The 17,018-nt window shown below is 22.4% G+C and overlaps 1 protein-coding gene across 3 annotated transcripts in view; it reads right to left on the bottom strand.

The window, feature by feature from the left end:
* The window catches only part of LOC129614813 (long-chain-fatty-acid--CoA ligase 6), a 38,688-nt gene that overhangs the window by 15,801 nt on the left and 5,869 nt on the right, over positions 1 to 17,018 (bottom strand). Inside the window, exons 1-2 of one of the 3 annotated variants that reach the window (XM_055529706.1) lie at positions 16,210 to 16,320; positions 1,427 to 1,581 (exon numbers count right to left, since the gene is read on the bottom strand). In XM_055529706.1, coding sequence (XP_055385681.1) covers positions 1,427 to 1,581; positions 16,210 to 16,231 — 177 coding nt within the window. In that variant the 5' untranslated portion in view covers positions 16,232 to 16,320. Of the gene's footprint in view, positions 1 to 1,426; positions 1,582 to 4,344; positions 4,565 to 16,209; positions 16,321 to 17,018 lie in introns of those variants that run through there. The other 2 variants (XM_055529704.1, XM_055529705.1) reach the window with 2 other exon arrangements.

Genomic DNA, 17,018 nt, shown 5'->3' with positions numbered 1-17,018 from the left:
AAAGGAATAAAAATTATTATAAGAAAAACGCGAAAAAAAAAATGAATGACGATTTTTAATCTTATTTTCTTTTAAATATTTTGGAATTATGTTATAAACATGCCGTCATAAATAAAAGAAAAATATTTAATGTAATCTGATTCATTTTTTTGAAATTGTTCTGATACCAAAAATTATTAAAATAATGACGAAAATTTATTGGCAAATATTTATGTATGAAAATTATAATATTTTACGTTATACACCTGTCCAATAGGGAAAATGGTGACAAAAATAATTATTGCTTTTTAAAATTATAATTAGTAAAAGTAATCGTAAAGAATATAAAGTTTTTTTCTAATATAATATAATATAAAAGAATATAAAAGAAATTTGTAATTTAAGCGACTGACTAATAGTTGAAAATTAATTGCTTATTAAAAAAATCTTGGGAACATGCTTTAGGTACGTATGTGTACGTATGTCATTCCATATCTCACTTATATTCAAGTGAGAAGAATGTTTCAGGTATCGTGTACGTCGGTTTTGCCGACAATTTCCAATATTTAAAAACCTTTCAATCACTTCTAATATTGAAAGTGACGAGTTTGTTCGATATTTTAATATATTTATCTATTTTTACATCGTGTACTTTGAAAAAATAAGAAAATTTTGTTGAAAAATGAGTAATATTATTAGAAAAATTGCGTATCTAATTTTAAAAATGAGCATTCTTATTAAGTGACTTAAAGGATAGTATCTAAAATAGTAAAATAAAATGAGGCTATGATGCTTTTCGACGTCATTCACATATATTTATTAAATATTCTTCTTTTTTTGGTTTTATATCTTCAATTTAAGTAGAAAATAAAAAGAATTATCGAATAATATTTTATTCAATTTAAATCTATTGAATTTTCTTTTAAAAATTTTAAATTTATTTACGAGTATGGTATGTGCGATATAAAAGATGAACAATTAATTCTGATACTGCAATTGGTTTTGACTAAAAAAATTTTTTATAGTGGGTGGAAAATTTATTTTAAAAATAATTGTTTCTTTTAAAAATTTTCCATATTTATATGCATACATATATATACATATATATTTGTATATTCATTTAAATAACGTATTGTTGTCATTGAAAAATGCAATTGTTATTTACGCAATGAAAAGTGCCGTTTGTAACACTTTAAAAATGACAACATTTTTTGAGGATTACGAAGAATAAAGAATAGAATAATACGTTTGAAATATTTTCCTTTTCAGAGAGGAAGCTGAAATCTAAATTTTTACAAGATGATATGTACATTCTATTTGCCTGGAGCAGCAAAGAATAAAAAATAAGAACTCAAATTATAAAAAATGCCTATAACTTTTTCAAATATTTTTTTTTAGGTTACGGTCCATAGAGATAAAAAATATTAAAAGTATATTTAGCACTTACTTCTAAAATGGGTGATTGATTGTCAAGAGGCACTAATGGTTTTTCTGGTATCGGCCTCGAAGTATAATAATAAACTGCTGCAGCAGCAATACCTGTTATAGCTATAGCCCCGGCCGTTCCTCCAATATAATGTAAATATCCATCAACATCGTCCACTAAAATTAATGAAATTTTTTTTAAAAAAATAAATTTAGAATACTTTCAATATAATAATTAGATACATACATATAATATATTTTTCATTGTGTATAAAATAAATATAAATGATGATAATTTGGTAATGTTATAGGTGAAAAACTAATAACAATTATTGATAGAAAAGCAATAAGCCAAGAAACATGCTCTTTTTCTCATAAATTAATATTAAAACAGAAAAATTTTGGCAACTAAAAAAACTGGCAATTGACTAACTATATATACAAATTTTTTTATTGTAATTGAAAAGTAATTTATTTGTTTTTTTTATTTAAACAGTAAAAAATTAAATTAAGCAAATAATAAACGGTTATAATAAAATAAAATAAGATTACTTAATTATAAAAAACAAAATTTTTTGAAATTTAAATTTAAGGAGCAATTTTATGCAAGTACACTTCCAATTAAAAATTATTTTGCAATATTTATTTTTTTAATTATATTCAAGACTGTTTCGGTTTCACAAATATTTTGCACACTTACTTGCACTAATTGCAAGTAATTATAAATTCACCTTTAAAAATATGACAAGACATTTGATTTTACTTCAATGAGCACGTAAATTTACTTTAATAAAATTATTCCCTTTCGGTTAAACGTAATAGAAATTATAATTATGTATGGCGTTTTCGATAGTGACTAAATAAATACTTGAGATTTTGGATATATGCAAATATATGAAATTTTTTTATTAAATTTTCCAGTTAAGTTTACTAGTGACGGTTTAATTTATATTGAATTATATTGAAGGAGCTCAGAACACACAAGAATTAAGAAAACATGTATGAAAATGTTCATATTAAAAATATATGTATTGCTAAAATCAAATTGCAAAATTTTAATCACGACAACTGAGAACTGATTTCAGTCGCCGGTTTAGTTGCGTTCAACTGAAAACATTTTAGTTCTTGTTCCTCCGCCCATATATGTATGATTCGAAATATTCATGTTTTTTTTTTACATATACAATACGTAGATACATATTTTAATTTTTTTCTTACTTATAATAAATGTTTAATAGAATTCCTAGGATTTTTTTTTTGAAATTCCTAAATTTCAACAGATAACATTCAATAATAATAAATAAAGGAAAATAAAAAACAAACAAATCAACATTTTTAATAAAAATAAATTAAATTTTTTTTTTCAAACACAAAAATAAATAATTTATCGTTAAAAATTAATATTTAAATATTGGTTATATGCGGGAAATTGTTTCGAAAAAATTTTTGGCAAATAATCAAAATTATAATTGAATAAAAATTACTTGCCATATTAACTATATGTACATTAAAATGAACATAAAAAAAAAAACAATAAAAACAATTTAAAAAATCTGTCTAAATTCGACACATTCAAAAGAAAAATTATAACATTAACATAATATTTATCATATTCCACAAAAGCAATGTCAAGTTTACATAAAAATTTCATTAAAGCTTTATTAATCCTTCTACAAATTTTTTATTTGAACTGTTCAATGAAAAAACGAATCACCCTAATACTCTAATTATCTGCTTGTAGTTAATACATACATACATAATAAATAAATTCTATTGCTGTAAAGTAATGTTTCTAAACTTTGTTGCTGACTGTATAAACAAAAACTTTTATAATACAAAAATATTTTGTCCCCTTAGTGTTTAATTTTATGTTGCTAAAAATATTTTATGTTGCAAGAAATAAATAATAGCGCCTTGTTCATAACAACATTTTTAAACAACAATCGCCCACAATTCGATAGCAAATTAAAATAAAATGTCAGTAAAATGAATACAAATAAAAATTTTGTAGAATTTGAAAAATTACAAACAAATTATTTTTAATTTTTTTAAAAAGTAAGAAAAATTAAATTTTTTATTTTGAAAATTTTCATTTCAGTTATAAAAGTTCGTATGCAATTTCAAATTGATTCAAGAATAAGTTGAAAAGCTTTTTGTTTTATTCCTAATAAAAATATAAATTTTATCCACTCCTATAATTATGCAATTTACAAAAAAAAAACAAACAATATAGAATTGAATTAAATAAGAATTTTAAATAATAAAATACACAAGAAAAACAAATATTTGCTAACATTTATCTAATTAATTTAAAATTATAACAAAAAAGTGCTAAATTTGTAATTTATTTACTTTCATGCAGAAAATATTTTGTCTTATAATTGATTTAGAATCCAAAAAAAAGTAAGTTTTAAAGTGGTCAAGAAATTTTATTTAAAAAAAAAGTGTACATTATTAGTTAGATGATTTGAAACGAAATTTGTCGACTACGAACCGAATTTTCTTTTGAAGAGAAAAATTAGACACGATAAGATAATAAGCACGCAATTTATTAAGCAGTGACAAGAAAATGTTTTATAGTGGCGTTGGCTTTAATAAAAGCTAGAATTCCATAATATTCATTCCAAAAACAAAAATATTAAAAATACAACGTTTCTAGAAACAATTTTCTTTTACTTCCCAAGAATGAATTTAATTTAAATTTGTAATTTTCATGATCTCATTTTTAAAACCCTATATATAACAAAAACCTTGTGCTATTCTAAGAATGGAATTTTATTTATTTACTTACTTAATAATTAGAAAATTATTAATAATAATTCGATTTCTTTAATTTCGATCGTATATAAGGTTGACTTGACCATTTTAAAGCTAACCGTAAGACAAAATTAACAATTTTATTAAATTTCTTTTTTATTATTTTTTTTTAGTATTACTTACATAAATATTTGATATTAGTCACCATAAAATGTTTAAAATTAAATAGCCAAGCTCTTTCCATTGACATTTTTTTAAAGTTTTCTTAACTGATCGTCCTTCTAAATATTTATATATGTATATATATGTATAGTATATATATATAAAAATACTTATTTGAATTTTTAAGTTAAACAAAATTTATACAATATTGCAACCTTATTTATTCTTTATTTTAAAGAAAAAATTTTGATTTTTAAATTCACTTATAATATATAGTTATATATATTATTATTGTTTGTGTAAACTAACGGAATATATGTATATTACATATACAAATGTATATACCCAATAAGTTATACATGTATATATATATAAGTATAGATAAAACGATTATTTAGAACTTTACTGTATGATTAAAACTTAATGTTATTTTTAATTAATAATTTAGTCTAGAATTTTTAAAGAGGTGCAATCAATAAATACTATTATAATATAGAATTTTTTTTCTTCGGGGTTTTCTTTTCAATTTTTATGAAAAATATTTTATGGTTATCTTCTCCTATTTTATAAGTAAATTCCAGTATTATTAGTAAATTTTTCAATTGTTTTAATGCAGTTAGTAATTAATATGAAACGTTAGAACCATATTCTGTAAAAAGAAAATAAATAATTAAATTTTAGCATTAGCAAGAATATTTATATTGTTAACTAAGTATATTAGTAAATAAATATTTTTAGTAAATATATTTAAGTATATGTTGAAATTTTGTATATAAGTTTATCAAATTATCATTATTTTAATATTTAAATTCAGTTTAAGTACATATATAGCACATACTCTAAAGCACTCCAAACTAGTATATAAACTGTAGTTTTTCAATTTAAAAATGTAAAGTCAACCACCGGAATATATCGCACATTAATTCACCAACGGTGTCATAACTCAAAAAATATGATTTCTGAGTTATTTAACACAGAAATAAGAGCTTAAACATTTCTCTTTTTGTGCAAAAATATAAAATTTCTAGCTTGAAAATTGTCACTCAAAATGAAATATAAAATAATGATATAACGGGAAAAATATATTATATGAGAAATATACATATATATATTATTGAGTTATGTTAGTGTTGCACCAAATAATCGAAATGTGTGTATTTTCCTTTCAGTTATTCCTATTTGTAGATTAATAAAGTTGGGAGTTTTTACACATACGTATTGAGCGTCATATATATGCTTAAACGGAACGCAAAATAAAATTAAGTAGAAATTAATATCGATATTACACAAAAAGCAAAACATATTGTTTTCAGATAAAAATTTCAGTATTTCGTGAAAAAATTAAAATTAACGCAAAAATACCCAAAAATACGATTCAAAAATACTAAAATAAATGTCATAATTACGTGTTTCAATACGTGGACAATATCTCCAGATTAAATATTGCAAAATAATATGCATAACAAATTATGAAAAAAATTTTAATTCAGCACTCCAAATTATAACTTTTATAGCACAAAAAAATTAAGTATATGAAAATATTTCAATAAAATTAAGAATTGAAATTAAAATTTAATAATTATAAAACTTAATTTAATTTTCGGTAGAACTAATTTAGTCTTACTGCAGTGTTTTAAATATAATTTTTCCTTGAATTAATTGTTATAGATATAAACTGTTATATAGTTCTAGATCTTTGAGTTCAATTCAAGCAATTCTAAGAACGTGAGAAAAATTTATCTTAAATACATAATTTGTCATAATTGTTTTAATTAAACCAATCATAATTTTATATATGCACATATAGAAGCAAAGTAGAATAAAATAAATCTCAATTCAATAAAAAAAAACAATAAACCGACTACACACAAATTAAAACATATTGATAAAAAAATTAAATTAAATTTTCTGATAAAAGAATAAATAAAAAATAATTAAATTTTTTTTTCAGTTCAAGGCATAAATTATTGAAAATTCAATTTAATTTTATTACAAAAATTTACAAAAATTTACAAAAATTAATAAGAGATTTATAGATTTTATTTTTGCAAGCTTGACAAAAATTTTCATATCCAAGATGTTCGTTCAATAATAGAGAAAAAACACAATATTATCCAAGTACTAAATGTCACTCAAAGTTCAGCAACAAATTAAAACAGCACAAAATTTACTTCTCAATATTCTTATTCTGTATAAAAATTTGACATTTTAACTACAACCTTTCTTTATTACCGCATTAAATTTATCAAAACGAGTGATTTATTTTAGCGCGTATATTTACAAAATTTAATATTTTCAACAACTGAAATTTTAAATTTTTTTAAAATTTAACCGCAGTCCGCCTAAATTATTAGTGTTTTACATAATAAAATATGATTGGTTTTCATCACCAGATGATATAGGAACAAAATATTCCCACTCCAAGGAGTATAACAAAGAAAAAAAAAAAGCAAACGAAGAAAACTTCTTGGTTAAATATTAAATAATAATTAAAAAAAAATTGAATGGAAAAACTCATTTGTTATAGATAATATGGAAGAATTAAATTAGAATATCGATTTTAACTATATTTTAATTCAATAGCAACTCTGGGATACATTTGCTTTTTAACATTTTTTTAATTTAAATTATTAATAATATTAAAAAAATTTAAATAATGAAACTATGTGGCAACTCATTTTATGACATTTAAATACAAAATCTATTTAGTTTTACATTTTGTTTTCAATTTAACAAATCATGTCTAAATAAAAGTTCACGGTTTGTAAAACCATATATACTTATATTATGTAGATTGAAATATTAAAATTTTGTAAGTCATAAATTTGAAATGTGTGGCAATATTTGAGAATACAACTAAAAAAAATTTTTTTTATATTAATATAAAGCATTCACAATGGGAAATTGGACAGTTTAATTCAGATGACAGCTGAATTACTTATTCCATTTGTTCAATTCACTTAGTTAATTATTTATAATACAAGTATCCTTTTAATAGAATTATATATAGATAACACACGCAACGGGCAATAATTGCAATAGGAAATTTCTATTACACATTTCGAATACATTTACGAGTATATTATAAATTTTCTATAGAATATTTCTAAATAAAATTTGAAAAAATAGCTAATCAGGTCTGTTTAAAAAAAAGACAGATGGCAGAAATAAAAAGCTAAATCTAACAAGAAAATAGAAAATTATTTCTTTGGAATAAAATGAATTTGAATAACAACTATTAGGCTAAAGCCATTACGGACTTTCGACTCTTGCAAAAGCAGAATTTATGCATTTATCATTTTCGTTCTTTTTAAAATTTGCTGACTGACGCGGCTTTTCACTCAAACTGTTGGAACGAAATGTGCTACTTTAAAAATCATTGACTTCAATGACTGTATTTTTAATAAAATATTCACAAGTTATAAAACACACACATATAATGATGTACATATAAATTAATATTTATTTTTCTCTATTAAATTTTAATGTACACACTATACACTAATCGTTTGAGTTAAAATTTCTATTAAAATATAAAAAGAAAAATTATCATTCACCACCTAACAGCCTTCATTTTAAATTTATTTCTTCTAATATTTATCTAAAATAAAAGTGTACCGTACATTCGACTATGTATGTACATATATCTCTAAAATAATACTCATTTTTATAACTTCAAAAAGAATTTTTTATCACTCACACATAGACGTCACCATTTTGATTAAAGCATTTATAAAAGAATTCTTTTAATGACAAGAAGGGTAAAATATTAAAGCAGAAAATTCATTCCCATACTTAAATCAAAGTTCAATATGTAAACGAAAATTTGGAATGTAAATTAACGTATGACTTATGAGGCGACGAAATATTTAAATGTTCCCAATGAATTGGTCTAAGGTTCCAAATCTACAAAAGAAAACTGCCCTTGTACGAAAAAAATTTAATATTTTGCGGTTGGTTGAATAATCAAATTTAATTGCAAAATTACGTTTATATCAAAAAAATCTATTACTACGTCTGGAAATAAATTATATTTATGTGAAAAAATAACTGGAATGGAAATATTTTCACTTTCATGCCAAAATCGTATCTGATGAGATGACCATAATTTCTTATCAACTGAGATCATTGAATGTTTCAATAAAATGTTTAAAATGACAATTTTTTTTAACAAAATTGTAGTTAAAATTAACGAAGTATAAAATTATATTTGCTCTCATGAATAACTTATATCTTCTAAGTATATCTTCTATATGGTGCTTGCCGGTTTATTTTGCTAAGCAACTTTCCAAATTGATTTTATGGTTAAAAAAATAATATGGACAAAGACTTAGTTCAAGTATTCGTTATTAATTTTAATTTTTTATTTTCTAGGAGCCGATTAAATTGGAATTTGAGCTATGTTGCAATTGGATTGGAATAAACTTACTGTTACACATAACCAAGAAAGTCAAAAGCTAAATTACACGAGGAAATCATTTAAAATGCTAGGTTATTAAGGGGTTCAATCAATTTAGTAAAATTATTTTTATAAAATCAATTTCTAACTAAAATTAAAATGTATAAAAGCTTTTAAAAATTTAAGTAAATATAGAAAAAAATTATTTTTAGAATATATACTTGTGCTATAAGTAATTTAGAAAAAAATATCAACAACTAGTAAGCTGTCATTAAAATGATATTAAAGAAACATTGTTCATTGAACTTAGAATTTAGCTATCAATAAAATTCGAAACACTAAATTCTATTTCTATTTTTTTTTTGAATAAAATAAAAATTTCAAAATAGGATTATTCTAATTTTAAAAGCTTATGATTATATGAAGTTAATTTTAGATGCGACCAATTCTTTTTCATGACAATAAAGTATTAAGACGAGCATTGTTTAATTCAGTGAAAATTGTTGCCTAATATTTTGAAAATACTCTTTAAACATTTCAAATACTTAAAATTGTAAAAACAAATACTTAGAAACGATAGTAAAATTTTAGTTAAGATACCAAAAAAAATTTAAATTTGCCCCATAGTAAAAATCCAATTGATGGCACCAGATTTCTTACAAAAGATTGGTGTTTTCTTGTATTATCATTATGTATAAAAATTTAAGAAAATCTGTTGAATATTTTCTTAAAAATGATCAACAATGTGAAATCGCCCGTAAGTCTAGCTTCTGAGGTCTGACATATTCCAAAAGTCGATAAATTCGTAACATAGCTTAAATAAACGCGTGCCTTAAATTTATAAAAATTAACGTATTTCACATCTACAAATTCTTCCAATTATAAATTCGTAAATCGTAAATCACAATTCGATTGAAATATCGTAAGACCATTTTCAATTAAGTAGACAAATTGTCTACTTAGAAGTGATAACTATTACTTGTATGAGTATGTAAGTAATTGAAATTATTTAATACTATAAATCAATATTATATTCTAAAATTAGATTTAACATTTTGAAAAATAAGCCTTTCTTCTTCTAGTAATAAAAGAGTAAACGCGTAACGAAAAAAAATATCATTTTTTATTTTTTCATAAGCGATACATATTCAAGCCACAATATTTATTTACACTTCCCTACCATGGAGAAGTAAGTGAGGCATCCATTCAAAATTCGATATGTGAAATTTGTAGCAATTTGTAGTGGTATTTGTACCTCACTTATTTTAAGCCGTGCGGCCGGTGAAAATAATATTAATTAATTGTAAATTTTCTATTCTTAGAACAAAAAAAAACTATTTATCATATCAAAAAAACTAATTTTTAAGTAGATATTTATACATTGTATTTTGCATCATTAAGAAAGAAATAGAAATTAAAAAAAAATTTCCATTTCAATTAACTTCTAATTACTCTTTATATTTTGATTTTAAAATTTATTAAATAATTTTAAATATTATACAAATCACATAATATATGAGCATTAAATATTCTACATTCGTTCAGCAAATGAGAAAAACACACGTCACAGCAATAGAAGAATTCTAAAATTTGTCAAATTAGAATTTTATTCATGACATTGACATGTAGAATCACCGTACAATATTAGAAGATGCTTATTAATCTTTTGTAAATAAACAAATTTGAAATGTGACAATTTAGAAATTATTTATACATTATATGTATAGATAGACGTCTTATATTTTGAGAAATAATTTCAAACACATATGAGAAAGTGTTAATAAGTGTTATGAGAGAGTGTTAACAATATTGTATCAATAATGTACTCGTATAATGTATGGTATACTACTTATTATTCTGGAAATAATATTAAATTAATTATTATATATGTAGTAACAATCTTTGACAAATTCTGTTTGAAATCTTCTCGTGTACCTTAAAAAAATAAATTATTTTTATACTTTTAATTCAAAAGTAATTAATTTAAAATAGAAAAATTAATGAATATTTCTTTAAATAACTTTTTAATTATTTTTAATTGTATTGCGTGAAATAATTCATTGTAATTAATTAATTGTTAGGAAGAGTTTGATTTTAACCATTAATTAAATATTTTCAATTATAACTTTCTGGTATTTACAATAATAGGAAAAGTATTTTAATTTTAGAAACGGAAAAAAATTTTTATTGGTTTTTTTTAAAAGTTTGAAAAAACTTCAGATTCAGAATAAATATAAAATTTATTTTTAGATTTTATTCATAGTAAAACTCGGGTAAAGCCAAAAGAAAACAAAAACCATAACACAATTCTCACAACTACAAAAAAATATTGTATTCTCCCGAACATATGCAATAATTTTAATTACATATCCTAAAAAATAAGGATTTCACTTGACCTTTATTTTATTACATATTTTGTCATAAATTAACAGATTGTCATTTTTTACAGTGAAATAATAATGTACATACATATACATACATAATATAAATAAATAAAATTATTCATTGTGTGTATGTGCATGTTTATATACTTCTGTTTTTGTTTTGTTCTTCTATTCTGTACATAGGAAAACAAAATTTGTTATCAACTCGAATTAACAAATAAAGAAAAAATTAATGTTTTTATGTATGCATGTAGTACTTATATAGGAAAACTTTTAGTGCTTCATGCATGTGTAAGGTGTATCCGTAATGTCAAAGTTTCTATGTGTATACCATGATATTTACTTTTCGAGATTATTGTTTTTTTTTGTTTTGTTATACCTATTGATTCAGAAAATAAAAATGGGAAGGATTTAAAAAGAGAAACCAGAGACTTTAAAAAAAATAATATCAAAATTTTTAAGTTGAAAACTTTTTAACTTTTACAGAGAAATTAATATTATTTTGTTAAGAACTTTAAAGTTTTTCTTTAAACCAATTTCTAGAACATGTGAATTTTATTTTTAACAATACTTTTCCTTAATGTATTTAAATACGGTAACCTTCGAGCAATTGCTACCCACTCACTCGCATGTTTCTCTATATTTTTTTTAGTTGCACATGAAAATCAGGCAATTTCAAGCTTGCGTACCGTTATTATCAAAAACTCTCTTAAACTCTTTCTTAAAAAAAAAAGACTCTTCCCTTAAATATTTTACATTTTTAATTCGTTGTACTTGGTTTTTTGTTGTGATTTCTTACATTAATTTATTTTTTGTAAATTACAAATTATTTTACGATTTTGCAATCACTGTGCCTTATCAATTTGACAGGTGAAAATTTTTCATCAATCCTTTTCATACGTAAATACATAATGAACGTATTAAGTTTAAATGAACAATTTTATCTTATTCATGTTCGTTTATGGTCGGCTCAATCATCTGGGGGTTACTGTATTTCATATTATTTCTTAATTAAATTAAATTTAAGTTTTCTGACTTTCTTAGTTGTATTGTAAGGTTACATTTGTATTTACCACAAACATGTATGTAAGTATGTACATGTAATTGCATACATACTTATAAATATCTTTATTTAATGTTAAGGCAATTTTTCTTAAAGTCTCTCAAAAAACAGTTAGTTATGTAAATATGAAAATGTAAACTAATTGAAATAGTAGTCCACATTTTTATATTTATATTTTGTATAATGTATGTATAGATATATTCTCTTATTTATATACTAGTACACACTACAGTATTTGGAAAAAAATAATTGTGAAATTAAAAAAGAATAACAATTGACGCGACATTGTCATTAAAAAACAATTATAATAACTGTGTGATAACGTAGACCGTAAAATGCATACTGAGTTACGATAAAACAAATGCTATGCGACGAAAACATGTAAGTATACAACAAAAACAAACACAATCATGCATGTATGTTCATATATTTATTTACAAGTTAATGTACATATCTAAATATTTACTTATGCATGTACATATGAATTTGTACCAACAATATACAAAAATAAGTCTGTTTACTATTTTTAAACAGTTTTCTGTGTAGGTGCTTTTATCTTTTATTTAAAAAAAAAATTTTAACTATGCTGATGAAAATATAAATTTTTCTTTTGTTTCTATTTTAAATTGCATAAACATAGGAGAGGAGTGTGTGTAAAAATTCTAGGACAACACTCTATTTTTCACATTTGTTCATACATACATGTTTTTTGTATCATTAAGAACAATATAGCTTATCTATTTTTGAATTTACTTTTTCAAAAAAATAGAAAATCGTGTTTTATTGATTTTTTTTAATGATTTTGTCATTAGGTATATATAGCTGAGTATTTCGTCACATACATGCCTTTATGTATTAGTGTATCGTTCGATTTTATTTCTTTTTTCTATTTTAGAACATATGTACATAAGTAGACAATGGTGCCATCATGGTAAGCAATTCATCACTACAATATTATTGGTAAACTGTTTCTTGTTTTTTACATCGTATGACATTTTCTGTTTTTTAATTTTCATTTCTTCCTTTTCTTTTTATTCCTATTTCCTATTTTTTTGGCAAAGTAACTATGTAGATATGCAATAACTTATCGAAATTAAGTACTCGTATGTACTTGAAATATATTATTAACGCAGTATTGAAGATAATATCGACAATTATTTCATATAGTAATCAACATTACATATATATATGAGTACTCATATATATATGTATGTGTGGGTATTAGTTACTTACATACAATATGAAAAAAGGACATGTAATTATTGAATTATCAGTTTTTCATGTTTTTGTAAGTTGAAACTAATACAAATTAACGATATATACATATATCAACTCCCACAGAAAAATTATTGGTCACAAAAGGTTCCATATGACTTAATTCTATAAAATTTCTATAAAGAAAAAATGATATTAATTTTTGGCTCTTACTTTTGGATTGTTAAATTAGAAATTTACCGAATAAGTATGAACATATTTGTTCTTGTTTTCTTTTTAAATTTCTTATTTTTACAAAAGTTTACATCTCTTTGTTTATATTACAGTTACTTATAAGCAAAATGTAAGTAACTGTAACCGATCCCCAGAAAATATTTGAATTTGTCAGAAGATTAAGTCTCGAGGGAAAGCTTTAGGTGTGATAGGTTTAAGGAAGGTTACAACTCATCAACTTCTTGGGTCGTGGTGCATTGTTATCTCAGGTATAATCTCATCTAATTTAGGTAAAATATACTTAACTTGTATTAATTTATCAATATTAACATTTAATTATCAAACATTATGAAAATTAAATGCAAATGAATTCAGCAAGAATGTTCTGGCATAGAAAGAAGTTTAAATAAGTTCAGCAATTATTCAATACAGAAATAAGACACATTCATAATAAGGAATTTTTAATAAAATAATTGAATTACTAACAGAATGATTTTGAATTTACAGTAAAACTACTACTTATTCTTATGCGCACATTTTTCAGGGTCAAAATACTATAAATCAAATTTATAAACAAATAAAACGATAATTAAACCTTTCCTTAGTCATAGTTTTAGGTACATAGTTACGAATTACTATAAAACTTTTTATTTTCAAAATTATAAGTTCAAAATGTCAGAGATTTATTTTATATTTTATAACTTATTAGATAACTTCAACATTTTCTATGTGTATACGTAAATAAATGTAAGTATATAAATATATATATATACATATATACCAAATTTATTTTTCAATCTAAATATTTACGCAGTAATGTTGTACTCACATCGTGAGGAACCTATTATAATTTAGATAATTTTTTTACAAATAGAAAAATTTTTGTGTCAAAGTGTTCAAAAAATAGTGATGTTAATTACTTAGTAAACAAACATTACAAATTTTTACTTTTTACCACTTTTGCTTTTCTTTAATTTTCTTTCAGAATTTTTTTGTATTCTAAAAAATTTTTGAGAATTTTAAAATTTGAAATTTCGTTGACAAATATGTAGCACTTTCAAGGTTCCAATTCCGTTTATTGAATTTCTTTCTTATAAATGTACTTCCTAATTTTTTTAGTCATCATTCGAAATGAGTGTGTGAGCTAAAATTTTCTAATTTAAAATATGAATAATTTTAATATTTACATATGTACATAAGTTCCTACATAAAACAATTTTATTCAAATATTTTGGAAGTTTGAAATAAATAAAGCCACTTTTTAATTATATAATTTACAATTATATGTATGTAAGTATGTAGAATATATGTATTTATTATTTGACTCACGTTCTTATTTACTATTATTAAACATCTAGTGTTTGATTACTTCTGTTGCCGTGTTAAAACGTAATTTAATTTATTGTAGAACGTTGAAGAAAATAATATTATGCTTAACCGTAAATATGGTGGTAGGAATAAATTAAGTCCAACAAAATTTATGCATTACGATTTTTGATTCGATTCGAAAAATAATAACATTAAAGCTCAATATAAAACTTGTATATGCCGCATCCATAAGTAATATATTTTCTATACACGTCCGTTTACTTTATATAGAAAATAGAATATGTAATTACATTATTGAATTTTATAAATCAAAAATAAAAGCCTATATTCATATGTGATCATTCAAACAATCACCGAGTAATGATATCAATCATCGAGTCTGTGAATGGTCACAGACAGGTTTCATTCACAGACAACTTATGAATTTTCTAAGCCTCTAAAGCAACAAATTTATTTAATGACATATTTACTTAATTTTTTAATAAGTTTAACAACACATTGATAAGTTAACACATTTATATTATTCTATCAGTGAATGAACATTGACCACTTTTTAGTCGGCGTTACACTTTTAACCATTGTTCATGAATTCCGCTTTATGTCTTTTTATTTCTTCTATGAAACAAAATTTAAGGACATTTACATAACTAACTTTTATTAAATTTTCATTAGATCAAGCAAAATTAATCAACAATGTTAGATGTATAAACGCTGTCTTACAGGAATGTACACCAGGGTTGCCGTTTTGGAATGTTTCTTCGATTGAAAATTGGATTATTTTTTTGGTACTTGGATGAACAGAAGAATTTGATGTAAATCATATGATTCTTTAATTCACAAAAACCGTTTCTTTTTTTTTTTTAGGACGTAGGATTAAATTTCAAAAAAGTATTTTTCTGTTTATTGACTTTTTAAATGTTAAATGTCACTGTGCTCATGTTATATTTATTGTCGTTTCACAGGTTGAGGTGAAGCAAGTTTGAAAAGAATGTGGAAAAAATGCATTGTTGTAAATGTAAATATGCATGCATATTATTTGAAATTTTTGAAATTAAAAAATTCACACAAAATATTTAATTTTTTTCATTTTGATATTTTTCTCTACAAATATAAATATATTAAATAATAATATGAAATAATAAGAAACTATTGATTTTGCTTTACTCGTATCGTAAGCGCATATTATGAACTATAATAAAGATGCATAATGGATATTATGAATGAAAGAAAATAAACTGCAAACAAAATTTAAAAAAAAAAACATAAAATAAATTTAAACTTACAATTTTGTATATTATTTTCCATAATCCAAAAACAAAAAAAATCTGTGTTGATGAATTTAAGATTCAATCACAAAAAAAAAAATATAAAAATAAAAGAACTGTTGTTTTTTTTTTGAAACAAAACAAAAATGCACACAAACAAAGAGATCGACGAATTTTAACTTTAATTAAATTTTCATATAATGCGGAAACACTCAACTGTTTATATTTGTTCTTGTTTTTTTATCTATGTATAGAACAAAAGAAATTTTATATTTAATGAGAGAGAAAGAATAAAGAGTAAATTTCAATAATCGGATGACTTTTTACAATAATTTGACATTAATGTTTTTATTTCACAGATTTTTTATTTTTTTATGTAAGTATCTAAGTAAGTGGAATTGATTTCAATTGGATTTCAGTTTCCTTGTTCTTTTATAATAAAACACAATTATAATTTTTTATCTTTTATACTAAAATTATTATTAAAATTTAATCTAAATAACTTTTATATTAAATGCAAATTTAATTTTGAACAATGAGAATTTTAATATTTTACATTTATTTTAAAACTGTTATATTTTTTTAATAGACAAATAATTATTAATCTGCACAGTTTAAACAACGGACAATAACTAATTAAATAAAATTCTGGAAATCGACTAAATTATAATAATTTAAGTTAATTTTTATATTTTTTAATTATTATTATATTTTTTTTTAATTACTTTTATTCTAGCTCATTATATTTTGTATAATTATACTTTGTATTAATAATTATTATTATAATTTCCTTCGTACTTTGATATTGTTATAATTTTGATTCAATG

Source organism: Condylostylus longicornis, unplaced genomic scaffold (genome assembly GCF_029603195.1).
Source record: "Condylostylus longicornis isolate FDR11 unplaced genomic scaffold, ASM2960319v2 ptg000119l, whole genome shotgun sequence".
Taxonomy (NCBI): domain Eukaryota; kingdom Metazoa; phylum Arthropoda; class Insecta; order Diptera; family Dolichopodidae; genus Condylostylus; species Condylostylus longicornis.
The sequence above is the reverse complement of the archived record's forward strand: the minus strand, read 5'-3'. Positions and strand labels throughout refer to the sequence as shown.